Source organism: Dermacentor variabilis, chromosome 6, assembly GCF_050947875.1.
Source record: "Dermacentor variabilis isolate Ectoservices chromosome 6, ASM5094787v1, whole genome shotgun sequence".
Taxonomy (NCBI): Eukaryota; Metazoa; Arthropoda; class Arachnida; order Ixodida; family Ixodidae; genus Dermacentor; species Dermacentor variabilis.
Window position 1 is genome coordinate 140,449,075 of NC_134573.1, and position 13,123 is coordinate 140,462,197.

Consider the following 13,123-nt stretch of genomic DNA (forward strand, 5'->3'; position numbering starts at 1 on the left):
AACGCAGCCTGCGTCGGCGCTCCCGAAGGGGCCTGTTTGAATCCCACCGATGGCAACGGTTGTTGTGGTCGCACCGATGGTACGACCTGTTGGGAACTCGGCGCTGACGCCCGTGGTTGCACCTGGGTCGCAAGCCCCAAGGGTAGCGTTGGCCTGGCGGCCTGGGGTACAACTGGAAGCATCCGAAGGTCCCGGCAAAGCATGAGTCGACTGGTAACAACAAAACAACTTGTTTATTTTAACATCGCAAAGAGTTGGCGGTCAGGTTGACCGAAGTAGAGAGACGGGAGAGCACTTTACTCAACAGAAGAAATCGGAGCCCTTCTTTTGGCGTCCGGGGGCAGCTGTTTTTATACTCTCGCAGTTGAGGGCAAGAAGGAACCCCTCAATAGACGAGCACATGATTGTACAATGGGATAAGGTGACGCTTACTGTCGTAGCGCCGCCGGTTGGGCACAAAGACTGGGTGGAGAAGGTAACTTATACTCTCGTAGCGCCTCCGGACGGGCACAATGGCTGGGAGGAGAAGGTGACTTCTACTCTCGTAGCGCCTCCGGACGGGCACAATGGCTGGGAGGAGAAGGTGACTTCTACTCTCGTAGCGCCTCCGGACGGGCACAATGGCTGGGAGGAGAAGGTGACTTCTACCCTCGTAGCGCCTCAGGTCGGGCACAATGGCACATACACTCACACACGCACATGAAGGCACGTGGCATCGGAACATGCCTGGACGCGCTTGGCGGGGAGCGTAGCGGCGACGCCGAACGGGCCAAAATGTCTGCCGCTTTGTTGCAGTCGCGCCGGCAAAACCGCGCGTTGTAGGCGAAACGTAACAGGCCGTATATGACAAGGGGCCCGTGCGCAGGCTTCTAAACACTGTCAAACTGTGCTGCGTTGTCCAGTTCCGCCATGCTGGCATTTTCAGCCAATCAGAGAGCCCGTGGTAGCCCCGCGAACCAATCAGAACTGACAAGGTGGCTGATTCGACAATACGGAGGAACTTGACTCTGTTCAGGCAGATAGATATCTTCTGGTCCGTAATACTCAGGACGTCGGCGAGGGAAAACGCACAGCCGGACGCCGACGTCCGCGGTCAGCTACACTGATGACAATGCAATCTCAGCTTCAAAAGACTTACGTGTATACGAACGCGCGGGTATTGTATTTAGTGTTTATTATTCTTTGGCGGTAGTTTAAAGTTACTTTAGCCCCGTTTAGGAACACCTGGCGACGTGCAGCGTGCATAACATTCGTTCTGAAGTTTGCTGAGAGAGGGGAGCCTTCCTTTTATGAAGATGAGAAATAACTATAGAATTGATTGCCGCCTCATGATAGCCATGGCTGCTTCCTTTCGCTTAGTTATGGAATAATAAAGAACTAAATACAGATATGAAATCTTCATTAAAGTGTACCGAAATAAAACAAAGGAAATTTAGCGACGCCATGGTGGGAGTCTTCTGCGAGAAGTTGCCGTTGAAACGAAGTCCACTGATGTCAAAATTAACACAAGAGTGTTTCACGCATACTCTCAAATGAAATACACAATTACACACGTTGATGTGCAGTCAAAGTCCATTACTTACGCCGGAGTTCTTTTATAAACAAGCCGTTGAAGTGCACTCACTTATTTGACGGTGGACTGATTTTGCTGGACACGCACCCCACACCTCAGTAAGTGACAAAGGTCGACGCGGGTCAAGTCAACGGAGTTCTTGTGCGAGGCGCTCTCTACGTCAGCGGCATGGAGTGAGGCCGCCCGCTCGTCAGCTACCACTGAGAAGCAACAAACTATTCTCTATCCGCCTCTCTATGCGCGTGTGCAATTCTACACATGGAATGCAAAGACGCTGAAGAGAGAACAAAAAAATGTTGTGTTAGTAGCCTATCCTTCTACAATACCAGGAAAGCCACTGTCGCCATTGTTACGCAGTCTTGACAAGCCAGAAAAGACACAAACTGGCGACGCCGACTTCGCGGCCGCAGCAGCACGCCGTGACGCCACTCGTGACGTCATGGCAGCGGCAATGTCGTCACGAGTAGCAATGCACTCGTAACGTCACGGCGTCATTGCCACTGTTACTCGTGACGCCACGAATTTTGACTGCCACTTCTAGAGTCTAGTTCACTTTTAATCGTAAAAGAATAGACTATACACTACATTCTAAAGAGTCCTAAGACTGGCCTTAGCAAATTTGTATTCGGAATACTGTAATTTAGAAATGATATATTGCAGGCTATATTATTCCAAAATTCCTAAGTTAATATCTTTGTGTTCATATTGAGGAATGTGAAACGATAAAATTAACATGGCAGTCTCTTTGTTTCAATTGCAAAATTAAATATGGCATCACGTACGTTCCTATTTCAGTGTGTGTCCCAGTGCCCACGCCCCAAGAGACAGTATCACAGGAAGCATAATGACCAATCCAAGCTGGCGAAGGAGACCTTCTATAGAAGTCTCTTTCTGTGCGCGTCGAACCTACGACATTCAATATAAAAAAAATGTTCCATAGTTTCAGGTTCGTTGCAACAAAACCTTTGAAGAGAAGGTGCCAAACCAGACTTCTCGGAATAAAAACTAAGCGTTGGTATTCGGCAACGCAGTGTCTTGAATGAAACTTCAAGTTTTCTTGTTGAACACCATCTGTTGTGTCAAGAGAATCTCGGGTGCTGAAAATCGGTGCTATTTAATACACATTTAATGTACAGTGGCTTGCCTCCAGAGTGGTTTCATCCAACCCGCTTACACAAGAGCGTTTCAACGGGTGCGTAGACTATTTCCATTTACAGAATACTGGAGTCGTGGATGACAGAAGCGTTGGCGGTATCATATGGTGACTTTCGTATTTGCATGAGTATCCTTGGCGAAAGGAATCGCTACACGCCAGTGACTGTGGCCACAGACGTTTTTTACAGCGGCACCTAAGCTGGACATGGTGGTTGCAGTTATAGTTGTGTGTGCTCCATACATCGCTTGACACATTGCGGGCAAACCCTGAAGCGAATTGAGCAACCTTTCACGCTTCATGCGTTTGCAAATAAAGAAAAGAGTGTGCGTTTGTCGTGTATTGCATTCTGTAAACAGTAATAATTCCCGAACAGGCTAGAATTCTGTGCAAGAATCTTCCCGAGCACCCTCAGAGGCTCGCCCACCGTACAATGATTTAATAAGAAAATGTCAAAGGTGACATGCTCATGTCGATTATGCAATCCAGAGCGCGCTCACGCAGGTCCGCTACTAAGTAGGAAGGCTACGGGGGCTCTTTTAATCTTGCCCGGTTTATTTGGTGTCTGTACATTTAAACATTAAATTATGGTGTTTAGCGTGCCAAAACCACTTTCCGATTTGAGGCATGCCGTAGTGAGGGACCCCGGAAATTTGAGCCACCTGGGCTTATTTAACGTACACCTAAATCTAGGTACATGAATGTTCTCGCATTTCGCCGCCACCAAAATGCGGCCTCCGTAACCGGTATTCCATCCCGCGACCTCGTGCTTAGCATCCCAACACCATAGCCACTAAGCAACCACAGAGGGTGTCTGTACATTTCGGCTCCAGTATCAAGTACCTACTGTCTGTTCGAGTTGGAAAAAAATGCTTGGCCGATGTCTGCCATGCGTTCCTTTCTTATCTTTTCACAATGTTAGAAAAAAATCCCAGAAATCGCTTACGGCAGATGACACAATTCTACTTGTCGGGCCGGATTACACGAAGAGGTGAACATGACCTTCTCTAGACATCAAAATCTGCAATCAACTAATGAAAGAAATATTTACTAGTTAACTTCATAGGTAACAAATTAAAAGTGCATATTACAGTTTATCATTATCATGAATGGAGGCAGAGAGAGAGAGAGATAAACGGGGAGGGAAATGCAGGGACGTTAACTGGAGAAGATTCTGGTTTGCTACCCTGTACTTAGGGAATGGTAAGGGGAAATGAAAGACGGAAAGAATAACCGAGAGAAAAAGCAAAGGCACGAAAAATTCTCTACTTTTCGTGATGGAGCCAGAAAGTTCGCAAGGAATGTGCGCCTAAATGTAATTGTGAGGCTGGCGTCAGTTCCAGGGTATTCGTTCACAATAAGTGGAACGAAGAGCATTGGTGCTTCAATTCAGTTTCGCTAACCATAACTCCTAAAAAAAAATCTACGTGGAATAACAGCGCTTTTTACCAAGTCTGACTGCTCCTAACCTCAAAACGACTGTTATCTTCAATATTCATTAAAAGTGCATGATGTGGTGTTTTCTGGTTCGCTTTCTTTTCCCATTCCCCTTCTCTTTCTCTGTCTTTTTTTTTCTCTCCTGTTCAAGCGGGTGGGTTAGGGGAGGTATTCTGTAGGAGTCCACCTTGTGGACTGTCCAGTGGATTGGCTGGGGCCGCTCATCTCCTCCTCGCTCGTACAGCTGTATGCAATTAGCAGCGGCCGAAATGAACAGTGCACTAGGTGGACTCTTACAGAATACCCCCCCCCCCCCCTCACCCACTGCTGTCCCTTCTAGGAGACAGTTGCTAGCTCGCTTTTCTTCCTCTCTTTGTGGTGTGAGTATATGGTTACTTGATCATTAATTAATAATAATAATAAACTTTGACGCTCCTTGAGAATTCACTGTCTTCGTTTCATCAGAAGAATTGACTGATATGCCATAGGTGATATTGTATTAATTCTAAATAAAACAGCTGGCACGCACGTGGCAGTGCCGAGGGGGTGTGGCAGAGATTCGATTGATCAGTGGTGCTTCTTGCAGCTTTCATCGTAGATGGGAATTTTCGTAGCGCCGCAGAGCAGCCTGTAGATAAAGTGACAGGCGCTGGGAGGATTTGCGACGTGCTCGCCTGTGACCATCAAACTGCACGCTGCCTCTGCAAAGAATAGAACAGAGATCAAAAGATTTACACCAGCGATGTTGTAAACAGACATGCGGTACGAAACCCCGTGCACATACCCATTTGCCTGCTTCGAATGCACGGTAAAGTCTCTCATATGTCCACGTGGACAATAGATTTTTCTCGCGCTGACAAACTTTGTCTCTACAGTTGTCGAAGTGAAGCTAACTCTATGGGACAATTCCAAATGCTGCATCGGCTCGATGCTGCTCTTCGAGTGCGTAGAGTCGGTGGCAGCCAAACAAGGCAGAGGTTCACAGGGAGATGGAGACTTGAAGGGACCAACAGTGATCGAACAAGGGATGTCTCAGGACAGAACGTTTAGGCAAAGAAACTTCTCCCCGTCGAGAGTTTTCTTGGTCAGGGCAGCAACAGATGCTGTCCTGACAAAAAAAAAAAAAATCTCCATCTCGAAACGCTGGCTTCAGTAGCATTTAAAGTTTTGGGGTTTTACGTACCAAAACCAGGATTTCATTACGAGACACCCCGTATAGAAGGGCACCACGGAATAATTTTGACCACCTGGGTTCCTCTAACGTGTACCCAATGCACTGCACACAGGCGTTCTTGCATTTCTTCCCCATAGGAACGCGTCCACCTGGCCGGGATTTCATCTCGCGCCTTGTGGCTTAGCAGCACAATTAACGCCTAAGCTACTACGCCACTATGGCGCGCAACCTGCAGCGACACCCGTTGTTCGACCGGTTCGGATGAAGTAATCAACAGTGGTCGAACAGTTAAGGAAACCACATCACTGGTGTAAAGCACACAGCCGACGCCCGCGTCGCTGCCCCGTCGCTGCCCCGTCGCTTTTGAAACAGCAGCGCACCAGGCTATAAATGTCATGACCTCCGAGATAATCAATGGGGGTAATCTCGGAGGCCGTGTAAATGCACTGTTGGTTCGTACGCGGCACGTGTGAGAGCGCTGCAGTCTCTTGCGTCCTGCAGACAGGACACAACAGAAGAGGCGTTCGTGTTGTCCACTTCTCTTGTGTTCTGTCGGCACGCCTCACCTTTTTTGCATAATGACACTTTTTCTAGAACACTGTACAACATTCTCGTCGGGAGCTTTGCTCTAAGGTTAATACTTTCGAATTTAAATGTTAATCTTGACTAATTACGCGATTAGGAAAGTACGAAAAACGGTGCGAGCTAATCCATACAATAGCCAACAGCATGCGTTTGCTCGCGCTTTACTACAGTGCTTGGGCATAATAATTTTAAACCTTCGCTGGCTAGAGTTAACCAGAGCACCGTGTATATCTTGATTATGACGACAGTAAAAGCGCAACTTTTTACCTACGTTGGTTGCGTAATTTGTTAATTACGTTCGGATGGCAAAAAGCACGTGTCCTCTGAGACTTACTTCCTGCGTATGGATGTCTGAGGATCTTGCAGGAGTTGCAGTCCACGTAATCAATCGGCAGGTCAAGCTCCACCTGCGCTCCTATGGGACACACAGAAGGACGTTGAAGCGCCCAGTTTCAAGAATAAAAAGAAAAAGAGAAGGAAAAAATAAAGACGTCGACCAAAATGCCCCTCCCCCCCCACACATACACACATACACACAGAGAGAAGCCTGATTGTGATCCTGTATGGGGGCAGAAACGTCAATTTCGTAATTTTGGCCGGCGTCTGCTTTCTTTTGATTTTTCTCCATCAGACGATATTTTGTCAGATTCGCGACTTCACGATTCAAGTTCACGCCTCCTTATTTTGAGAAGAAGTTTTACACCGCCTTTTCAGTAAAGTTCCTTTACCACAACATCTGAACGCGACTAAAACATAGCGTGTTATCTTAAAATTTCCGTAATGTTGTTACTTTGTCATTGAGCATTTCGCAGATTGATACTTAAGAATAAGCGATATTTTATTTGTCTGCAAGAGTTGTCCCCACGCCATACTCAGTTAATTAAAAAAATGCGCGCAATAAATTTAAGTCATGCATTTTGTTTTTTGTTTCACTTTACTCTTTGTAAACTGCTCTGTTTGCCCAAATATGATATCGGCTGTCAGTGCGGCGTTAAAATAGTTAAGCCATGCTTCAATAAGTAGAAATGTATATTTTTCTTATTCTAAATAATTTTGCGATTCTTCGTAATATCTATGAGAAAATAGACGAGAACCCAAATATAAGTACGACATATTTGCGCGACCACGCAGTATGGGAGCCCAAGTTTAAGCTTAGCAGTTTCTTTCGAGTAGTTGTACTAAGAATATCACTTGCTTGTAACTAAACCACACACTTTGTCCGCATATTACACCTGACCTGACCCGATATTGCGCAAAAGCTCGGCGCCAAATTTCGTTCCCTCAGGACGCTGGAAAACGTACGTGAAGCACACTGAAGCGTATGTGCTTAAGTGTGCCTAACTCTGTCCTTGTCTTTGAAACGCGTCCCAGCACCATATTAAATGCCCACTCGCCTAAGGAGCAGCACTATTAAACATTCACCTCCTATTACCCTCAACAGGACGCTCCCCTTTCCACGACATGTGAACTCAGTGTCACGTATAGTTCTCTCAGGATATTGGGAAAACATTGCGGATATTGTACAATGCTTTCGAGCGCTTCCCTAAGGGAGCACATAAGCCATCATTAGTGTTTCACATCGGGCTAACTCTTCCTGCTGCAAATCTGTGCATCCTTAGCTTATGAAGAACGCTCTCACGGGGCACGGGGGCGGGGAGGCACCTTGTATCAAATTCGGCCACACACCCTGCATTCAAAACACAGCGCACGAGTTTTAGTTTTTCTTTGTTTTTTGCTTTTCTTGCATTCTACCACAATCGAGGTGAGGCCTAAATATTCGGGAACCGAACTGATGACATCATGCACAGCCGAATAACGCCAGAGCTAACAAGATATCCTGGCAGGTTCTCCGCGCATAGAGTGTGACGTCACTTGTGACCGGCGGTATGACAGAAAACACCGAGCTCGTACACAAAGATGCAACCGCTCGGCACGTGCGGTCTTGGAGGTCACGTGTAAATATTTAGCAGTTAGCGAATATTCTTCACCTTCATCGTCGGCTTAGATATTGAAGAAGTAATATACAGACTATGGCCAATTGAATAAATATCTAGATGTTTAATGTTGTACTGCTGAAGCGATTGTACGGCTTTTACTTCTTTCGAAATATCAGAAGTTTATAGCGAAGCGCAGTGCTTACCTCCTGTCGGCGATACACGGAGGGCATTTTGGTGCCGATAACCACTGGTGGGAACCAGCTGAACGCTCAGGTCACTGGGGAATAAAAAAGAAATCCAGAAGCATATTATTGAGTTATCTGTAGCATTAGGTACACGCAAGCCTTTTTTCCTATTGTGCATTGCAAATTATTGCTCGTTATTGCTTCATCACAAGTGTGCCTTTATCGAATTTTTTTTTGTTGCAGGATAACTTAGCAGGACGTCCTTTATGCTTTTCTTAAAGTGCGACTACTCCAAGAATACTAAAAAAATTGCTCATTTGATGACGTTGATATATATATATATATATATATATATATATCTGAAGGTCCTCCTGTAATTATCTGATATAATCTCGTATTAAACAATTCGCATTGGGCCTTCCTGATGCATCGGGGTCTCTCGTTGACGCGAATACGCGCTCTATCCCTCATAGATTTTTTTTCATTATAATACAAATGAATGACAGCTAGGGTTCTGAGCTGCCTTACTGGATGTAAGAACGTGGGATGCGTCAGGCTAGAATTAACGTTTCGACACGGTGACTTGGTCAAGCCGATGAAAAGTCCGTGTCGAAGACAAACTCGGCTTCTTGAAACGTTTGGCTATAAAATAAATAAAGAAATCTGATCAAATCAAACTTATTCGAGAATAAGTGCAAAACACATATGTTCGCAAAACACATAAATATTGGTAAACTTGGCAAATAACTGTTAACAAAGAAGCTTTATTTCCGAACCCATTTTAACTAATGGGTTCGTTCCCGAATGAGAATGAGCACACCTGGTTGTATTAATTCAACGATCATCCAACACGGGCGCCTTCGTAAACCCCGTGTTTCTTAAAAAAGTCAGCTGTCCAACCCGCTTCACTTGGATGACTGTAACGCGATAGCGTGATGGCGTCTTATCATTCGATGATCACCCAGCGACATTCACGTTAACTTTCTTCTCCTCCTCTACAGTTATGCGCGAGCCATCCCAACTCGATGATCCGCTGAAGCTGTCTAACAGCTCTCTCAGATCTCAATCTACTGCTTATCCGATCCTCACGACTTTACGATCTATACGATTTTATTGACTCTGTGCTTGTCATGCATCGTCTAATATGCTTACCTACCGCAGTGGCTATTACACACCGCTGTCAGTAGTTGAAAGTAGTGCAACACCACAGCGACTACAGTTCGACGTGCTAAGCGCATAGACTCTCACACTTCCAGCTGCTCTCTATTAAAGCACGGTGGCGACACCACGACTGAATTGACAATATTTGTTGTCTCTGTCGCATTGCAACTCTTGCGAGAACGCGTGTCGCGCACTCGCATAAGGATCAGCGTATACCCTCTTCTTTTGTCACACTGCCTCCGGTATTGGCCCGCAGGGAGTTATGCGTCGGCATCACTAACGGAAGACAGTGACTATTCGGTGACGAAGCCATCACATTAAAATAGGCGTGCACATCTTGAAAACTCAGTGACTACTGATGCCACATACACGCTTTGGCAGCAGTGCTCACTACCTGGAGAGAGATCCCTAGAAATGCGATGTTTTACATGTTGCGAGTTATCAGGTTGCTCGCATTGAACTATATCTCTGGCATGAATCGCAAATCGGCAGGGAAGCACTTTTTATTTTCGGGAAAAGGTCTACGCGGCTGATTTTCCTTGACGGGACGCATATTAAGTTGTCCTTTTCAGTGTGCTCAGAATTTATCCACGGTGCCCAACATCCCAATCATTATCAAATAGCCTTTTTTTCATTCTCGCTGTTTAGTTGTTACTAGAATGTAGGCTATCATACGCTGTCAACATCCCAACATCGCTGCCCAACATCCTAATCATTATCAAACAGATTTTTTTGTTTCTCACTGTTTAGTTGTCACTAGAGTGTACACTTTCATACCTGTCACTAGAATGTACAATATTTGTTAATAGTCACAACCTTGCAGAGCACTATTTGCCACGGGGTCTCATAAAACTATTCTTCGACATGCAGCTCAGCTGCAACAGAATGTTTTACAATGTGGGTAACATTTGACGCAGCTGCAAGCAAGTCAAGGGAACGATTGAGCAGATATGAATGCAGCGTACTTGCTTTAAGCCTCGTTTAAGCAAGGCAAGCACAGGGATCCATATGCCATTAAAAGCAGCCAAGAAGAAACTGAGCAAAAAAAAGGGGGAACCTGGATAATTAGTAGAGGAAGGTTGTGCAATAGATGTTAGGAACATAGAAAGAAATACAAGGTACATGGGCGGATGATGATTGTAGCTTATGTCGTCCCAGTTGCATAGAGACGGCGACAACTAGCCACCTAGTCTGCGAGAGAGAGATAGAGAGAAATACAAACTTTAACGATATGCTGGAGATGTTAGCCTGTCTGATCGACTGACAAGCTATTCCAGGTGCAGTGGGACAGATATGATATGCACAGTGATCACATAAACACATAAACAGCACATAAAGTCCAAAACGCACGCACATATACAACTAGTCTGTGTGAGCTGCTTACGTGTTACCATGCTGTAATCTAAAGTGCGGCCCTTTCTGCATTATCCCCTGAAGTTAACCCTGTCTCTGACGAACCCCTACCCATCACTGCCTCCCCTCCTCGTTTTTTTTTCCAGGCATACTCCAATCATCTCCTGCTTATCTTCCCCGCTGACCAGATAGCGTTCCCATCGTATCTCAACTTCGGCACTTCTGGAAGGTGGACGTTATTCCTGCACGATCCTAGCTCGATGAATATCTTCGCGTTCCACATGGCTCTTCCTTACGAGTGACGCCTGTCACCACCCCGATACAATGCAGAGGCCTCAAAGTGCCTGTCTAACAATTTGTAAAATGATGGCAGATGCTCACAGGCTGTCGTGGTCGCCGAACTCGACCTTGAGGTGCGTGGCATTGTCGACGTACGGGACGTCCGTAGGGCTGACGCGAACGCACTTCGCAGCCAGGCCGAAGAAAGGGTCCGCTTCGTAGTTACGGTACACCATGAACCACGGCTGCTTCAGCGGGAAACACTGCGGGGTGGGGTATAACTTTCGTCATCGGTATAAGGGCGGTGCCAAGGAGAGACAGTTCATAACGCACACACACCTGCGTATTGCTTTGTTGTTCGAAGGTCACTAACCTCGCGACGGCAGTGTGACATCTTCTCGTCACTTGGCCTTTCGTGTGAATAAACAATTTTAGAATGCAGAGAATAACCAGAAGAAAAAAAAGTGAAAACGGAAAGGCTTATGCTGCTGCCACCGCAACTGACCTGCTGGATTGTGAGTTTCGCCACTACAGTCGCACCATTTCAAGCGTAAGTGTTCGTGGCAGGTTACTCCGCACCCGTGCGAAACAGTTGCTATGGCGACGGTGTCCTTTTGGAGCTGTTACCCCATTAGGTGAACCCACCACAGATCGCTATCCGATCCTGAAATTTATATGCACCAGGTTTGCAGTAAAAAGAAACTTCGTCAACCGAAATGAAGTCTCCAAAAGCAATCCAGATACTCTTATATATATATATATATATATATATATATATATATGTAACGCTCAGTTGCTTCTTTCTTTTTCTTTATTGCGCTTAGGGTAAACGGTACATCTATCGTTTTCCTTTATATCACTCGTTGCGCGGTGCTATATGTAACTTCAGTTTAAGTTTCTTTGTTGTGCGCCGAGTTCTGACACCATTTAACGATACATTTCAACGATGGCGGTATAGGCTGCTATCCATGACTTAAACGCTCCTTCCGAATAATTTCCAACCCGCTTTTTTTTAAATTACTGCTCATCTGCAGATTCTCCCCGTATAGTACCTGCCCCCCCCCCCCCTTGTCTATTTGACTCGGATACACATACCCTTTCCCAACTGCAAGCGGCGGACGCTTATGCCTTTGAAAAGTGACTCATCCGTCACTCGCCACTGCCAGGCACACACACACACACACACACACACACACACACACACACACACACATATATATATATATATATATATCCTTTGCGAGAGTGACATTTGCATTCCGCGCAACTCACTTTGCCGTCGTCCTGAAATTCTCCCAGCTCGGGGTCTCTCACGTTGACCTGCGCCCGGGCGCCCAAGAAGAGCGCGCAGCACGTCGTCGACAGGACCAAGACCTTCCAGCACATGGCGATCGCGAGCGAGTGGCGTATTTTCGCTCCAGGCTGTGTATACCGGGGCGAAATCGCCTCGGCAGTCGTTTTTATTTCCTCCTCACTACGTGACGTTTATCTAGCAAGTTATACGCAAAGGACACGCGCAGACACAGGTTGAGGAAAAAAAAAAAGAATGCTAGAGAGATGCGAATAACGCGGGGCCCTCTCTCGATGCGATAGCAGCGACCCCACGCGTGAAGTTAGGAAAGGCGCCGCGGGGCACGTAGGCGCGCCGCAAGGAGACAATCGTCAAGGTTACCGTCGGCTGCGGTGTAAGCATCGCTTCTGTGTCAATTTGTGCGCCGACGGGGCCGTCTTTATGTCGTTTCGGAGCAATATAAACACATTCGGGCTCCGCGTTGTTTTGCCTGACTTGAGACAGTGTTCGCCAAGGCCATTACCACCCGCTGTTTCTTTCTTTCCGGAGACGACTGACAGGCCGTTTGCATCTTTTTTTTTTTTTTGGCTTGTACTTTCGTGTCGTCTGGTTGCTAACCGGCCAGACGGCGCTTTATCGATGCGCTGGAAAAGTGTGCCAAGTGCACGGGCGTTGTGTGTAGCTATGTGAATTGTGGCCGCGCAATCAACTGCGGCGCGTTTCGCGCTGCCTTTAGGCTTAGCAGCGCCGGCCGCTGTTGCCACCTTTGTCCTCGTTTGTATTCCGCTGGGCTCCTCCGACGCATGGCGTGGAAAGGGTGATGGTGCTGTCGTTTTGGGCCCACATAACCTTGTCATTTTCTTTAAACCATTATCCTTGTGCAACGCAGTATACCTGTTCGTGGCACACGTGTCGAAATGAATGCACGCGTCGGATTGTGCTCCGTCCGATGGCTGCGTTCAATTCGGGGAAATTGAAAGTGTGGCCGAAGAAAA

At 46.5% G+C, this 13,123-nt stretch overlaps 1 protein-coding gene across 1 annotated transcript; it reads right to left on the reverse strand.

Moving 5' to 3' along the window:
* Positions 1–4,643: 4,643 nt before the first annotated feature.
* On the reverse strand, positions 4,644–12,340 carry LOC142585331 (uncharacterized). The gene is made up of 5 exons (XM_075696019.1): positions 12,110–12,340; positions 10,940–11,100; positions 8,063–8,136; positions 6,257–6,337; positions 4,644–4,864 (listed from the first exon to the last, which is right to left on the reverse strand). Exons 1-5 carry the CDS (start codon positions 12,221–12,223, stop codon positions 4,731–4,733), a joined length of 564 nt encoding a protein of 187 aa, XP_075552134.1. The 5' UTR covers positions 12,224–12,340; the 3' UTR covers positions 4,644–4,730.
* Between the last annotated feature and the right edge of the window lie 783 nt (positions 12,341–13,123).

What these genes read in the sequence shown, in the direction of transcription:
- LOC142585331 (XM_075696019.1), bottom strand. Translation starts at nt 12,223, where the DNA reads ATGTGCTGGAAGGTCTTGGTCCTGTCGACGACGTGCTGCGCGCTCTTC. An exon ending in AATTTCAGGACGACGGCAAA is followed by an intron (nt 11,101 to 12,109) that starts GTGAGTTGCGCG and finishes CCCACCCCGCAG; the next exon opens with TGTTTCCCGCTGAAGCAGCC. An exon ending in CCGTGTATCGCCGACAGGAG is followed by an intron (nt 6,338 to 8,062) that starts GTAAGCACTGCG and finishes TGTGTCCCATAG; the next exon opens with GAGCGCAGGTGGAGCTTGAC.